At 66.6% G+C, this 14837-nt stretch overlaps 3 protein-coding genes across 3 annotated transcripts; all 3 read right to left on the bottom strand.

Annotated features, from left to right (window-relative positions):
- Positions 1-649: 649 nt before the first annotated feature.
- Positions 650-4966, bottom strand: SLC23A1 (solute carrier family 23 member 1; the record flags this gene model as incomplete). The annotated part of the gene is made up of 15 exons (XM_080353581.1): positions 650-897; positions 1053-1148; positions 1297-1440; positions 1610-1739; positions 1811-1916; positions 2012-2159; positions 2819-2975; positions 3081-3201; positions 3300-3481; positions 3552-3619; positions 3699-3787; positions 3867-4024; positions 4117-4218; positions 4401-4463; positions 4931-4966. 15 exons carry the CDS (start codon positions 4964-4966, stop codon positions 650-652), a joined length of 1848 nt encoding a protein of 615 aa, XP_080209707.1.
- A 450-nt stretch (positions 4967-5416) lies between these two features.
- On the bottom strand, positions 5417-6450 carry MZB1 (marginal zone B and B1 cell specific protein; the record flags this gene model as incomplete). The annotated part of the gene is made up of 4 exons (XM_080353514.1): positions 5417-5594; positions 5697-5801; positions 5876-5982; positions 6259-6450. The coding sequence occupies 4 exons, from the start codon at positions 6448-6450 to the stop codon at positions 5417-5419; spliced, it is 582 nt and encodes a 193-aa protein (XP_080209640.1).
- Positions 6451-8104: 1654 nt separating this feature from the next.
- On the bottom strand, positions 8105-12610 carry PROB1 (proline rich basic protein 1; the record flags this gene model as incomplete). Its single annotated transcript, XM_080353375.1, has 1 exon — positions 8105-12610. One exon carries the CDS (start codon positions 12608-12610, stop codon positions 8105-8107), a length of 4506 nt encoding a protein of 1501 aa, XP_080209501.1.
- Between the last annotated feature and the right edge of the window lie 2227 nt (positions 12611-14837).

Genomic DNA, 14837 nt, shown 5'->3' with positions numbered 1-14837 from the left:
TCCATGGCTGTGCCAGTGTGGACAGACTGACAGGGCCATGCAGTGCTGGCTTCAGCTTCGGCTTTTAATGTAAAGCCCAAGCTCAGAACTGGGCTTGACCGCTGTCAGCGAGGCCATTGGCCTTCTCAGCACAGAAGGGACGAGAGAGTGGTGCAGGACGCGGCAAAAACACTGGTACAGCGAGTGCGCTTCAATTTTTAATTTTCATTTAAATTTGTGATCTTAACATAGGCATCCTAATGCTGGTCTGCATTCTGTGCCCTGCACAGAGCCCACTTGGGCCGCCGGGTCACCCTGCCCAAGCCAAGGCACGATGCAGGAATTCCTGGCCCCGGCAGGGGGTTTGTGGTTCCGAGGGCTCTGGCTGGCTCCGGTGGCGGCTAACGAGCTTCAGCAAGTGGCTAATGAGCTTCAGCAAGTGCTGAACAAGTCTCAAGCAGCTACATTGAGGTGGAGCAATGGCACAGGGGGTGATGGTCCTCGGGAGCCGGCAATGTCCCCAAGAGCTACCTTTGGGTGTCCCCAGCCGTGTGTCGGAGCTGTGCACCAGCAGCCTTGCCTTGGGACTTGGTGGGTGCTCCCGAACCCCAACAGCCCCGCGGGAGCTCGGCTCGGCCTCTCTGCGCCGGGGCACGATCCGTCCCCTCGCTCAGACCTTGGTGCACACCGAGACCCCGTCCGCCGTGTCCTGCGCATCTGCGGCAGCCGCGCCGCTGCCCCTCGCCCGGGCCTTAAACCCGGTGAACACGGGGCAGATGGGCACGTGCCGCAGCCAGCGGCTCCTCCGCACCGCGCTCATCCCCACCGGGAAGTCGTAGCTCCTCAGGCTGGCTCTGGCCGCGCTGTCCGCGTGCGCGCCCGCCTTCCACTGCACCAGCCCTCGCTCCTCCTGCGTCCCTGCGGCAGCCGGCACCGCGTCAGCACAGCCCCGGCCCCCGGTGTGCCCCGTGGCAGCCCCCTCGCCCTGCCAGCCCCTCTTGCAGCTCTGAACCAAATTGAATCTGCCCCAAACGCCCCCTGATTCCTCCCCTGGCTCCATGTGCTTTAATTACCCGGGATGGTGTTGTCCAGGATGAAGGCGATGGTTCCCCCGACGAACATCTCCGTTGTTAGCAGCACGGTCAGTATCTGGTCCAGCTCGGGGACACCTGTGAGAGCGCAGGGACTGAGCCAGGCTACGATAAGCTGGATTTGCTTAATTAATCGTTGCTTACCCAGGGTGGGCTGAGCCCATGAGACCTGCCCTTGTCTCTCCCTGAACACCCAAAATCGGGGCTTTTCATGGCGGGTGGGCACCTGTGTTAATGGCCTTGGGGTGCGAATCCAGGTAGTTTGGCAGCGTCAGCCCGAAAAACATGGCGAAACCCAGCACGAAGAGGTTGCGGGAGGAGTTCATGTCCACGAACTGCAGGTTGGAGAGGCCGACGGCCGTGATCATGCCTGCAGCGGAGACGGCGGCTGCGGCGCGGCCGGACTGCCCAGCGGCGTTCGAGCCCGACCCAACCCCTCCAAGCCCGTCCTGCATCCCTGGGGCCCCAAATCGCGGGGATGCGGCCCAGGGCTGATGGTGACAGTGCTGCGGGTGTGGGGGCGGCTGTGGCTTCGTTACCAAACAAGGTGCAGAACATCCCGCCGAGGATGGGGTCGGGCAGGGAGGCGAACAGCGCCGTGAACTTGCCGATGGTGCCCAGGATGAGCATGATGCCGGCCCCGTATTGTATCACCCTCCTGCTCCCCACCTGCACCGAGACACCAGCAGTGGGTGGTGGCACCCGGGCCCCCACCCGACGGGGACTCCCCACCCCTGTACCTTGGTGATGCCCAGGACGCCGATGTTGGGGCTGGAGGAGGTGGAGCCGTTGCCGGTTCCCAGCAGCCCCGCGATGATGCAGGAGATGCCTTCTGTGAAAATGCCCCTGGGGAACAACGCAACCAGGCTGGTCCCCACCGCTGCAGTGTCCCTGCCCGCTGCCCGGGGTGTCACCACGGTGGCAGGGACTGCCGGCACTACCTGTTGATGGCGTGCACAGGGGGAGCGGGGGCTCCTGCCAGCCGGGCGCAGGAGTAGTAGTCCCCGATGGACTCGATGATGCCCGCCAGCGTGGCACTGAACATGCCCAGCACGGCCGCCGAGGTCACTGTGGGCAGACCCCACTGACCTGCCCGGGGCAGAGCGGGTGTCAGGGTGGGGGCACTTGGACCCTCTGGTGCTGCCCAGTGCCACTTTGGGACCCCTGGGGTGCTTCCGAATCCCCGTGATCATCATAGAATCACTTTGGTTGGAAAAGCCCCTCAGGATCATCGAGTCCAACCATAACCCACCCCTGGCACTGCCCCATGTCCTGAGAACCTCATGTCCGTCTGTCCAGCCCTCCAGGGATGGTGACTCCAGCACTGCCCTGGGCAGCCTGTTCCAATGCCCCACAGCCCTTTGGGGAAGAAATTGTTCCCACATCCAACCTCAACCTCCCCTGGCGCAACTTGAGGCCGTTTCCTCTGCTCCTGGCGCTTGTTCCTGGGGAGCAGAGCCCGACCCCCCTGGCTCCAAGCTCCTTTCAGGCAGTTCAGAGATCAGAAGGTCTCCCCTCAGCTCCTGTTCTCCAGCTGAACCCCCCAGGTCCCTCAGCCGCTCCATCACACTTGTGCTCCAGCCCCTCACCAGCTCTGTTCCCTTCTCTCAACTGTCTCCCAAAACTGGCCCCCAGCATTGCAGTTTGTCCTCCCCAGTGCCCAGCACGTGCTGCACCAGGTCCCCACACCCCCCAGGACATTTGGGTTCTGGGGACACCTGCATGCTGTGGGGCTGCCCAGCACTCACAGGGGTAGGGGACCCGAAACCAGGGGGCCACGGACAGGATCTCCCCTCGGGCGTCCGTCCGGGCCTTGTAGCCGTACGCGTCGGGCTGGCTGGGGAAGACCCCGGTGCGTGTCAGCACGTAGCAGAGCAGCCACACCACCATGATGGCCAGGATGATCTGCGGGCAGAGATGCATCCCCCATAGCCTGCAAACCCATGCATAGAAAAAAGGGGGATTTTTGGGGCTCCCCTCAGGAGCCAGCAGCTCTCGGCCCGTCTGTACCGGGAACAGCTTGAAGATCTGGACACGGAGCAGGACGAAGCCGTGGCCGCGCCGGTAGCCGGGCAGGCGGATGGTGATGTGCCGCAGGTACTGGGCAAACAGCACGATCAGGAAGATGGTCCTGGGGTGGGGAGAGAAATTAGGTCCCTTGTGGCCCCGGCGTGCTCCTGGCTGCAGGGGGACACCCCTGTCCCCTCGTCCCCCGTCCCCGTGCCGTACAGCGCGGCGATGCCCCAGTGGGAGCCGGCCCGCTCGCCCGCCGCCTGGAAGACGGAGAGTCCGATGAGGGAGACGGTGGGGGTGACGGTCAGCGGCCCGATGTAGCTGAGCAGCGCCCCAGGGAGCCCCAGCAGCCCGACGACCACCTCCACCAGGCTGGACACCACAATGGCCCCCTGGATCTGCAGGGGAAGAGGGGGCTCAGCATCCCGCTGGGGATTTTGGGGTCCCTGGGGGTGGCGGGGGGGGTACCTCTCGCATGCGGGGCTGCCACACGTGGGAGGTGTTGAGCGGCAGGGTCCAGTTGCCGTAGATCTGCTCTGGGGATGGAGGAGGGTGAGGTGGTCCCGGGGATGGGGGGGACCCGCTGGATGCCCCCAGCAACCCCCTCGCCCTCACCTTCAGGGGGGCATTGCCACTTCTCCAGCGCCAGGATGGACTTGGCGGGGACGAGGAAAGCCAGCGCGCTCGCCTGGAACAGGGGCAGCCTGGGGGGGACGGGAGGGGGACGCCTGTGCCCGCGGCCCCGGAACGGGCAGGGGGTTCCCGCCAGGGCTGCGGCTCTACCTGATGCCCACGGTGGTCTGAATGAGGGTGGTGATGCCGACACAGGTGAAGATGGTGCCGATGAGGTAGCTGACGGTGAGCTGGTCCTTGCCCACGCACAGGCTCTCGGCCAGCAGGAAGGGGACGGCGATGGTGCCGCTGAAGCAGGTCAGGTAGTGCTGGGGGGCACGGGGGGCTCAGCGGGGCTGAGGTGCCATGGGGCCGGGGGGCTGGGGCTCTGCTGATGGGGGGACCCCCTTCCAGGCTGTACCTGGAAGCCGAGCAGGATGCAGAGGTACCAGGGGGGCACGTCCTCGATCCTGTAGAGCATGTCCACCTCCGGCCGGGGGGGCCCCTTGCCCGCCCCAGGGTCCTAGTGTGTGGGGGGCACAGCTCAGCCCCAAGGACGGGAGGACACTGTCCCTCCAGGTGGGACAAATTGTCCCACGGGACCCCCTGTGCCCTCAGGGGTGGGGGTCCCAGGTGCTGGTGTCCATCTGGTGCTGTGTTGGGGGGTTTGGGGTCTGCACCGTGCAGGGGTGTCCCAGTACTCACCCTGCCCGCCGCAGGCAGCTCCTTCCCAGGGGAACATGGGGGGGCATGGGCCGGGTTCCCATTCTGGCAGCGGGGCAGGAGCCAGGTCAGTGTTGTCCCGCGTGTCCCATGGGAACGGGGACGGGCTCTGTCCCGGGGACACAAGTGCCACCGGGCCATGGCTCAGCACGCACGGCCGTCACCTACTCAGCACCGGCTCTGCCCCCGAGAGGGGTCTGGTCCCAAAACCCACTGTCCCTGTGCGCTGGTTTGTCCCCAGGGGGGTGGAGGGGGTTCCCAGCAGCCCTGGGGTAATTGGGGCACCCCACAGGTGCCAGCAGGGATGGCACAGCCCGTCCCAGCCTGTCTCCATGCCCCTGGGCTTCCCCGCAGTCCCCGGGCTCACCCCATCCTTTGTCAGCCTCAGCTGCACATCGTGTCCCCAAGCTGGACCCCATCGGGGGTCGGTCCCCCTGTCACCCCCTTCCCTCCCCACGGCCCCAGGATGCGGCCGAGGAGGGGACAGGTATGGGGACAGAGGCTGTGTTCACCTGGGGCTGAGCCAGGTCTCCCGAGCTGGTCCCCATCCTCCAGCGGTGCGGCCCTGGTGGGGATGTCACCGCACGGGAGGTTTTATGGCCGTGGGAAGGACTTTAGTCACCACCCGGGCCGGGGCGCAGGCGGCGGGCGGGACGGCGGCCATTGGCTGCGGGTTGTGAAACCGGGAGCGCTGCCGCGGGGACAGATCAGCTATTAACCGCTTTAATTCGGGCTGGCACCGCCACGGGCCGCGGCGCTTCCGCCACAGGCGTTGTGCGGTAAAACATTAGAGCCGGCGGGTTACAGAGTAATTCCTGTCCCTCAGGAGTCCGGCGGCACCCGCGGCCATTGGCATCATCCCAGGCACCGAGGGCCCGTCGTGCCGGCGGTGACGGGCGATGCCAGCAGCGCGTCCGCCTCCCGCACGCGTCGGCTCTCCCTGGGGACGAAGTCAGCTCCGAAGGTCGCCGGGGCATTAAGCATTAACCGCGCTGGGGCTACAGCTCGTTCTGCAGCGCCTTGGGGGGGGCCGGGCCCCCGGCCTTGCCGTGGGCACAGGCTCCCTTGTCCCCATGGCACAGCAGGTCCCGCAGCGCGGCCGGGCCCCGCCGGTGCGCCCCGTAGATCTGCGCCTCCCCGCGCTCGCCCACGTAGCCGTGGCACATCTTGGACAGCCTGTGAGGAGCCACATGTGGGTCCTTGTGCCACGTTCCCCTGCCACAGCGGCGAGGGGACAGTGCCTGCCACTCCCCCATTGCCAACCCCACCCCAGCTTACCTGCCCGGCCAGGGTCCCCCCGTCACCATCACGCTCATGGGCTCCTGCCCAGGCAGCCCCGGCCCTGCCAGCCGCTTCTCCCCATCCAGCTCCTGCACCCCGTAACTGCGGGCAGAGGCAGGGGTTGGGGACACCCCCGTACCTGGGGACACCCTGGTCCCTGGGGAGACCCTGCTCACCTCTCCCAGCCCTGCGAGCAGCTCCTCTCCAGCACCTCCACGTAGTCGGACTCACTCAGTGCCTTCTTGCCCCTCTTCCCCTCCGCCCTGCGCAGCTGCTCCTCGATCTGGGATGAAAAAGGGCAGAAACGGGCCACTGAGGATGTCAGTGTCCCCAGGACCCTGCTCCCGAGGGGGCACAGGGTCTGCACCCCCTTTCTTGAAGCTCTGGCACTGAAGCGCTCTTGCACGACGTGGTGAGGCCATGAGTAGCTGTAAGGGCTTCACTGGCCCCAAAGGGCTTTTTTGTGGTGCCGCAGGCCATCCGGCAGTATGTCCCAGGCTAGAGCATCCCCGGAGGGCTCTCACCCCCAGTTTTGGGGTGCTGTGTGTCCGATCCCCACCTGGAAAGCGATGGCATGGCAGGCGTCACAGCGCAGAGCTTCGGGCATGTGGGGCGAGAGCCGCTCCTCGGGGCTGAGCTGGGGCGCGGGGATGGAGCGGGATGGGGCGCTGGGGGGGTCCCCGCACATCTCCTCGGCCCCCGTCCCCACCAGCAGGCCCAGGGCCAGCCACGCTGCCAGCGCCGGCTGCATCCTGCCGCGGTGCTGAAAGCGTCGGGGCGGCGGGGGCAGCTATAAACCCGCGGGCAGCGATGTGTGGGGATGCACCTGCATCCGGCTGATGCCATCACAGCCGTCCGAGGGTGTCACGGTGGGGGTGGGGTGTCCCCAGCCAACTGTCCCCTCTCTGAGAGGTTTTTGGTGTAATTCAGCCCTGTAACATCTGACTCCTCTTCCTCCACCCAAATGGTGGAGGGATGGATGGTGTGGACCATCCTGGGGTGGGGGTTTGGGGCTCAGGGCTGGGATTTGGGAATCAGGGTTGGGGTCTGGGTTTCAAGGCTGAGGTTTGAAGTTCAGGGCTGGGGTTTAGGGTTCAGGACTGGTATTCAGGGCAGGGGTTTGGGGTTCAAGGGCTGGGGTTTGGGGTTCAGGGACTGGTATTTGGGGTTCAGGGCTGGGGGCTCAGGACTGGGGTTCAGGAATCCCTGTTGACCGCAGAGTCCCCTGCAGCCCCTGGGGACCAGGGAGTCACCCCTTGAACACTCCAGGACAGACAGACAGACTGACCGACCGCAGGATCACAAAGAATCCCAGAGTGTCAGGGGCTGAAAGGGCCCTGGAAAGCTCATCCAGTGCAATTCCCCCATGGAGCAGGAGCACCCAGATGAGGTTACACAGGAAGGTGTCCAGGCGGGTTGGAATGTCTGCACAGAAGGAGACTCCACAACCCCCTGGGCAGCCTGGGCCAGGCTCTGACACCCTCACCCCAACAAGTTTCTTCTCCTCTTTCAGTGGAACCTCCTGTGTTCCAGTTTGCACCCATTGCCCCTTGTCCTGTCCCTGGTTGTCACCAGCAGAGCCTGGCTCCATCCTCCTGACACTGCCCCTTTCCATATTGATCCCCAGCAATGAGTCCCCCCTCAGTGTCCTCTTGTCCAGCTCCAGAGCCCCAGCTCCCTCAGCCTTTCCTCACACGGGAGATGCTCCACTCCCTGCAGCATCTTGGTGGCTGCGCTGGACTCTCTGCAGCAGTTCCCTGTCCTGCTGGAACTGAGGGGCCACAACTGGACACAAGATTCCAGGTGTGGTCTCCCCAGGGCAGAGCAGAGGGGCAGGAGAACCTCTCTGACCTACTGACCACCCCCTTCTAACCCACCCCAGGTACCATTGGCTTCCTGGCCACAAGGGCCCAGTGCTGGCTCATGGTCACCCGAGTGCCTCAGCTCCCTGACAGGGCTACGGGAGCCCCTCACAGCCCCCTTTACAGACAGTACAAACACAGGATGGATCTGTAGGATTTAATGCTCTTCTCAGCATTTTTATTACTATTTTAGGGAGCCTGTGCCACAGCTGTGGCTGGGGGGTCTGGCGGTGACCGGGCCATCGTCCCCCTCTGCCAACCAGCCCAGGTCACCCTCGGCACAGGACAGGGAAAGGGGGGCCATGCAAAGGGGTCCCTTTGCTGACCGGGACCCACGACTTCGAGCCCCTCTGGAGCTGCCATATGCTCACACTGGAAAATATACCCTTTATCTCCCGATTTCCACAAGGAGCCGGTGAGGTCCAGCCGGCGCCCGTTACCCCTCGGCACCACGGGCAGGAGGTCTGTGGTGCTGACTTTGGGGTTGAAGCCCGGCTGCTCGTGAAGGGACACGCCAGGCGGGTCTGTCCCCACTGAGAATTGTCACATCGGGAGCCGAGGTCCCTTCTCGGGGCTGGTGGGGGGCTGGCCGGGGCCGGGGCTGGCCCGCATCCCCGTGGGGATATAGTACAGGCCCTCCAGGTACCCGCAGTCGGGACCCCCGGCAGTGGGTGGCCCCTCACTCTTGGGAGTGGGGCTGAAGGTCCCTGAGAAGCTGGGGTTTTCGGCAGCCGGCAGCTCGGGGTGCACTGGGGAGGGGGCAGCAGGCGGTGGGGGTGCCGGGAGCCCTGGGAAGCCACCATAAGGCACATAGGGTGGAGCGTAGACCCCCGGGGCCATGACCATGGGGTTGAAAGGAGCCTGGTAGAGCCCGGCGTGCGATGCCACCGGTGGGATGAGCACCTCCAGGTACTGCCCCGTCTCAGGGTCGTAAAGTGTTTTCAGCTGGGGCTGCCGCGGCGGCTCCATGTAGTAGCATTTCCCGCTGTTGGGATCGACGAGCATCCTCCGGTGTGTGGGCAGGTGGGGGGCGAAGGGCTTGGTGGGGCTCTGTGTGCTCTTACTGCTCGGTGAGGGGCCGTCGGTTCCCCTTAGGTGAGGGGGGGTGTCCTCGGGGCGAGGCTGGGGCTGGGCTGGGGGCAGCAGCACCGGGCGCTCTGCGGACACCAGACCCTCGGGGAGCCGGGACAGGGGGACATCGGGGCCCTGTTTGCTCCAGGGTGCTTCCCCACCTGGCAGGGTCCCCAGTGGAGCGCCAGATGGGTTGGGGACCAAAGAGGAGCCAAAGGATGAGCTGGCCATGTTGGAGATCGATGGGTGCCCAAGGGATGCGGGGACTGGGTTGGTGACCAAGGGGGACCCAAAGGATGAGCTGGCTGGGTTGGGGAGCAAGGGGAAGTCAAGTGATGAGTTGGTCAGATTAGGGACTGAGGGGGTCCCAAAGGATGCACTGGATGGATTGGGGACCAATGGGGGCCCAAAGGATGCACTGGATTGATTACGGACTGAGGGGGTCCCAAAGGATGCACTGGATGGATTGGGGACCAGTGGCGGCCCAAAGGATGCACTGGATTGATTAGGGACCAATGGGGACCCAAAGGTTGCACCACACAGGTTGGGGACCAAGGGAGTCCCAAAGGATGCGCTGGCTGGGTAGGGGATTAGGGGGGTCCCAAAAAACTTGTTGGTGGAGTTGGAGACCAAGGGAGCTCCAAATGATGTGCTGGCCAGGCTGGAGGCTGATGGGTAGCCTAAAGAGGAGTTGGTCGTGTTAGGGACCGTGGGGGCACCAAAGGATGCGCTCATTGGCTTGGGGACTGAGGGAGCCCCAAAGGATGTGCTGGCTTGGTTGGGGACTGTGGGGGTCCCAAAGGATGCGCTGGCTGGGTTGGGGACTGTGGGGGTCCCAAAGGATGCGCTGGCTGGGTTGGGGACTGAGGGGGTTCCAAAGGATGTGCTCGCTCGGTTGGGGACCATGGGGGTCCCAAAAGACGCACTGGTTGGGTTGGGGACTGAGGGGGTTCCAAAGGACGTGCTGGCTCGGTTGGGGACCATGGGGGTCCCAAAAGACGCACTGGCTGGGTGTGGGACTGAGGGGGTCCCAAAGGACGTGCTCGCTTGGTTGGGGACCATGGGGATCCCAAAAGATGTGCTGGCTGGGTGGGGGATTATAGGGGTCCCAAACGACATGCTGGCTGGGTTGGGGACTGAGGGGGTCCCAAAGGACGCACTGGCTGGGTTGGGGACTGAGGGGGTCCCGAAGGACGCACTGGCTGGGTTGGGGGCCATGGGCAGCTTCGGCATGGGAGAGGATTTGGGGGCTCTCACAGGAATTGCTAAGTAGTTGGAGTTCTCCGCGGGCAGGTACGGCTCGCTGTCCGCCGGCCACTTCGCCGAGTGCTCCCAGGCCTCCCTGCGCTCCGGCAGCTGCCCAGAGGGACCTTCATCACCGTCCCCGGCTCGAAAGGGGCCGGCGGGGGGGCTGGTGCTGCCGGCAGAGCCGCTGCTCCCTGCCGACCCCTGCTCGCCCGTGGGTGGCTTCGGCGCGCCGCTCGCCGCCGCTGTCCAAGGCTGTGGGTGCACGTTGGCGCTGGCCGGGGGGCCGGCTCGGGGGTCCCCGCCGTCACTGCTGCCGTGCCGCTGCACCGCTGGCCCCTCAGTGGCACAGAGCCCCCCGGTGCCGCCGCGGCCACGTGCGTCCTTTCCGTCCGCGGGGGCGGGCGGCGGGAGCAGGACGGTCTTCTCGGTGCGCAGCAGCGCGCTGCTCTGCGCCGGGGCCGCGGCCGCCGGGGACCGCCGGCCCACCAGCACGTGCAGGTGGGTCTCCACGTGCGGAACCCCCTCGGCCGGCGGCGCCCGCGGCGGCAGCCTGAGCTCGCTCCGCTCCCGGCGCGGGGGCGACGCGGCGGGGCCCTCCGCGGTGGCCGGATCCCTCCGCGTGGCCTGGACCCTCGTGATGTGCACGGGGGAGCCCTGCTGGGGCGCGGCGTGGCTGCCGGCGGGCTGCGCGGGACCCTCGGCGTGTGCCGGGGCCGCCTCTGGGCCGGTGGCCGCCTGCACGTCCCCGTCCCCTGGCTGCGGCGCGGTCTCCCGCCGGCGGACCGAGGTGCAATGGATGACGAGCGGGGCGGCCGGCGGCGGGTCCCCGCTGCTCACCGGCGCTGCGCTGCCGGGGGATGCGCCGGCGGCCCCGAAGCAGAGGCTGTAGCTGCTCTTCACCAGCTTGCGCACGTCCCGGGGCTGGGGGACGCGCCCCTTCCCCTTCTCTTCCGTCTTGGGGGGCACGGCCGGCGGGGACCGCCGTGCCGGGGTGCCGGGGCTGTGCGGCCGGCGGGGCACGGCCGGCGGCTTCTCCTCGCGCGGGCCCTGCGGCACCAGCCTCACGTCCTGCGCCCGGGAGGTGAAGAGGCGGCGGGGCGGCGCGACGGGGCCGTCGGGCTCCACGGGGAGGGTTTGAGGGTGGCCGGGGCGGATGGCTCGCTGCCGCAGGCTGGGCCACGGCCTCGGCGCCCTCTCAAACCGGGGGGCAATGTCCAGCGCCTTCCCCGCATCGGGGGGGGGCTCGAACAAGGCCCGCGCCCGCCGGTAACGGATCCGCTCTGCCGCCGGTTCCTCAGCGACGCCGGGCAGCCGGTGACCCCCCAGCACCTCCTGGTACTTCATCCTCTCGTTGAGTTCGTTGAAGGTCTTCTTCAGCTTGCAGACGCTCTCCCTCGTTGCCTCGCTCAGCACCACCCCCTTGGTGGGACGGGTGCTCGCGTCCCCCGCGGCCACCGGCATCCCGCCGCCTCGCAGGTCCTCGGCGGAGAAGCTGCAGTCGGAGCGGGACAGCGAGCTGGATTTGCCCTCCAGGCCGTCGCCCAGCAGGTCGGTGCCGGCGGAGGACGGACCCGAGGAGGTCGAGCTGCCCCGCAGCCCCTTCTGCTCCATCTTGATCCTCTGCTCGTACTGCATCTTTTTGGCCAGGACGTTTTTCACCAGGGACGAGGCCGTCCTGGTCTTGCTGGCATCGCTGTCCAGGGAGGCCGTCTTCATGAACTGCTTGTAGTTGAGCCTGAAGTCCTCTCCGATGGCCCTGCCCTTGCTGGGGGGCTCCTTCCTGGAGGGGGGCAGCGGCTGGGGGGCTGGACCATCACCCCAGGGGCCAAAAGCCATCTCCTTCCTCTCCTTCCTCTTCAGCAGGATCTGGCGCTTGGGGACCGTCCTCTTCTTGCCGTGGCCCTTCCTGGCCTCCCCGCTCTCCAGCTCCACATCCACGCACTCGAACTGCTCCTTCCCCAGCAAGCCCAGCAGCTCCCCATCCACGCCGGTGGGGAAGGGCCAGCCCACCCGGCCATGGAGGGCTGTCACCGCGCCCCGGCTCTCACCGCCGCCCGCCGGCCACCGTCGCGGCCGCCCGCCGTCCTCCGACAGCGAGTTGGAGAGGCTGGAGGAGGTGTGGGAGCTGCACATGTCGAGGTGGGCGCCGGGGAGACCCGAGAGGCTGCGGAAGGCCCTGGCCGTCAGCGCCCGCACCTCGCCGTCCAGCTCGTCCGAATCGCTGGGCGTCCCGCCGAGCATCCCGCCGGGGTTCCGCGGCCGAGCCGGCTCCGCGGCCGTGCTGGTGGCAGCCTGCCGGTCCCCGCCGAGGGCACCCATCCTGCTCCCCGGCGCCGCGCTATTCTTAGCCGCGCTGGACAGCTGAGCCGGCCGCGGGCGGGCGAGGGGGCCGGGCGGTGGGGGGACACCAGGGGCTCCCGGAGCCCAGCGCCCCGGAGCAGCCCCCTCGGCACAGCCGCCTCGCCGCCCCGCGTCCCGGGGGGGCGTCCCCTCCTCGTCCAGGAACTCCAGGCAGTCCTTGAAGGTCTCGGTCCCCTCCGAGCACAGGGCGGAGTGGTAGGAGGAGACGGAGGAGCCCGACATGCTCTTGGCGAGGTCGTCGCGGGGGAGGCCGGGGAGGTGGCCCTCCTCCTCCGACGCGGACCGCTGGCCGTCCCCACCGCCGCGGAGCCCCTCGCCATCCGCGTCCGCATGGGGCAGCAGCACGGGGTCCCTCTTCCCGCGGGGCATTGTGGCAGGGTGACCCCGGGGGGTGCCAGCCGGTGCCAAGGGACCCTCCTCGGTGCCGGGGACGCTCCGTCAGGGACGCCGGCTCGACCTTCTGGCTCCGTCGCCGTGCGGGCGGCTGGACGCGGCGGGACGGGGCAGCCCCTCGATCACATGGGCCCCAGCGAGCGCCAGCCCGGGGGAGGCGATGCCAAGTGCGTTGCGGAGATGCCAGTGCTGCCCCCGGCTATAGGGGTCTGCCGGGGGCTGCCAGCCCTGTCCCACACCCCCTCACCCCGTGTTGCAGCCCCCCACATCCACAGGAGAGGTCCAGGGTGTCCCTGTGCCCCATGGGGGTACCCGGGCTGTGTCCCCCGGCACAGCGGTGTGGGCGGTCCGGGGGGCCCGGCGGGGCCCTGGGCTGCTGCTCCGTCCCCACCGCAGCTCCTCTCCCAGCCGTGCCGCAGAGACAGCGTGTCCCAGGGGCTGCCCCAAACCCACCCGCCCCCACAACCAATTGCGGGTGGCCAGGAAGCAAAACTCAAGGCTGCAAATCAAACTGGGCACCGAGCACCTCTGGGACTCACAAGAGCTGAATGATGGATGGCTGCTTTTTGCCTCTTTCGGGGGGACCCAAAGCAAGCAGCGGGGCACCCGGCATGGCAGCAGGGTCTGTGCAGCCTGCCGGCCCCAACTGCTGCAGCGGAGCTCGGCCCAGGCTCCCGGGGGATTTTTGCAGTGAAGCAGGGGTAGCAGGTGCTCCCCTGCACTGCCAGCCCCGGAGCAACCCGATGCCCAAGTCAAGTGGGTTCATACAGAGACTAAATTTAAACCTTGGCAAGGAAAAGGAAGAGAGGAGAGCTTCCCTGATCGCCAGGCTGCTGCTTAACCCTTTGCTGCTGAGCAGGGCTGTGCTTGCCGGTGGCATTTGTGGCCATGGGGAGCAGAGGGGACCTGCCTTGGGCACAGTGGTCTTGTGCAAGAGAGTGTGTGGGGGATTTCAGATCCCCGACTCCCTCCAGCCTGGCTTTGCAGGAGCTGATGGGATGGAGGAGCTCCCCATGCTGCCTGGGCTGCTCGCAGCACCCCAAAACCTCGGCTGCTGCTTGGTTCCTATGAACCACCCTATGGTTCCCAGGCGAGGGGACCAGAGCTCAGCCTGGCGCTCCCGGAGTGTCCCCAAGCCCAGCACAGCAGCCCAGCCGGCGCCTCCTGAGTCACCGCTGGCTCTGTCCCCTGCACAGCTGGATCTGCAGTGTGGGGGACGCACGGACCCACAACGGGGGGAACGCAGCTCCCCGGGGCTGAGCTGCCCCCTCGGCCCCCATCTCGTCCAGACCCTGAAGAGATGCTGTGTTGCTCTCCCTCCTGCACTGACGGTCACATCCAGTGACCCAGCGCTGGTGGAAAAGGGATGTTGGTCCAGCCGAGGTCAGCGCTGTCCTGCTGAGCCCCCTGCGTGCATGGGGGCACCGCGCTGGGCGAGGAGCGAGGGCAGAGACGGCACCAGGGGAACATGGGCTGCGGGACGTGGTGACGCCCTGGATAAGGTAAAACAATCAGCTCACTGAGCTCTCCCTGGACACAGAGGGAAAGGTCCTCGCGCTGCAGCTCACGGGTCCTGCTGTCCCAGCGGCGGGTACAAGGCTGATTTAGAGCAGTGAGTTGCTAATTGCTTTAAATCTTCGCCTCTTTCCCAGCACTAAGCACAGCTCTGCTGCTGCTATGCCCTTCTCTCTGACGCTGTCCTGCCAGAACCAAAAGTGTCAACAGCTGCCACAAGTGGGTGACAACACCGGAGGCTGCGAGGGCGGTTGGAAGGTACCTCCGCACACCCGGCTGTTCATCCGCTTCCTGGCCCCCGCACTGGGGACACGGGATGGCCCCGCACGCTCCACAGTGTGGCTGGTTCCTTCCAGCACCCCCGAGGCTGCCGGGAGCAGGTGTGTGGTGGGAGCACAAAGGAAACAGCCCAGCCGGTCTTGTCCCACCGGGGCTGCCGGTGACACACTGGGCAAGAGACACTCCTGTTCTGCACATCCTGCTCCTTGGGGACATCCCCCTGCTCGGCATGGATCATGATTTCCACATGAAGAAGAGAGAGGAAGGCATGGCGGAGATGCCCGGGGTGCTCCTGCCATACAATACGACCATACAATGCTGACCAATATCTTAGGGTGGGTGTCAGAAGATGGACCAGACTCTGTTCAGTGGTGCCCAATGCCAGGGTGAGGGGCAACGGGCACAGACT

The sequence above is a fragment of the Nesoenas mayeri genome (genome assembly GCF_963082525.1).
Source record: "Nesoenas mayeri genome assembly, chromosome: 14".
Classification (NCBI taxonomy): domain Eukaryota; kingdom Metazoa; phylum Chordata; class Aves; order Columbiformes; family Columbidae; genus Nesoenas; species Nesoenas mayeri.
This window is presented reverse-complemented; position numbering and strand designations above follow the sequence as displayed.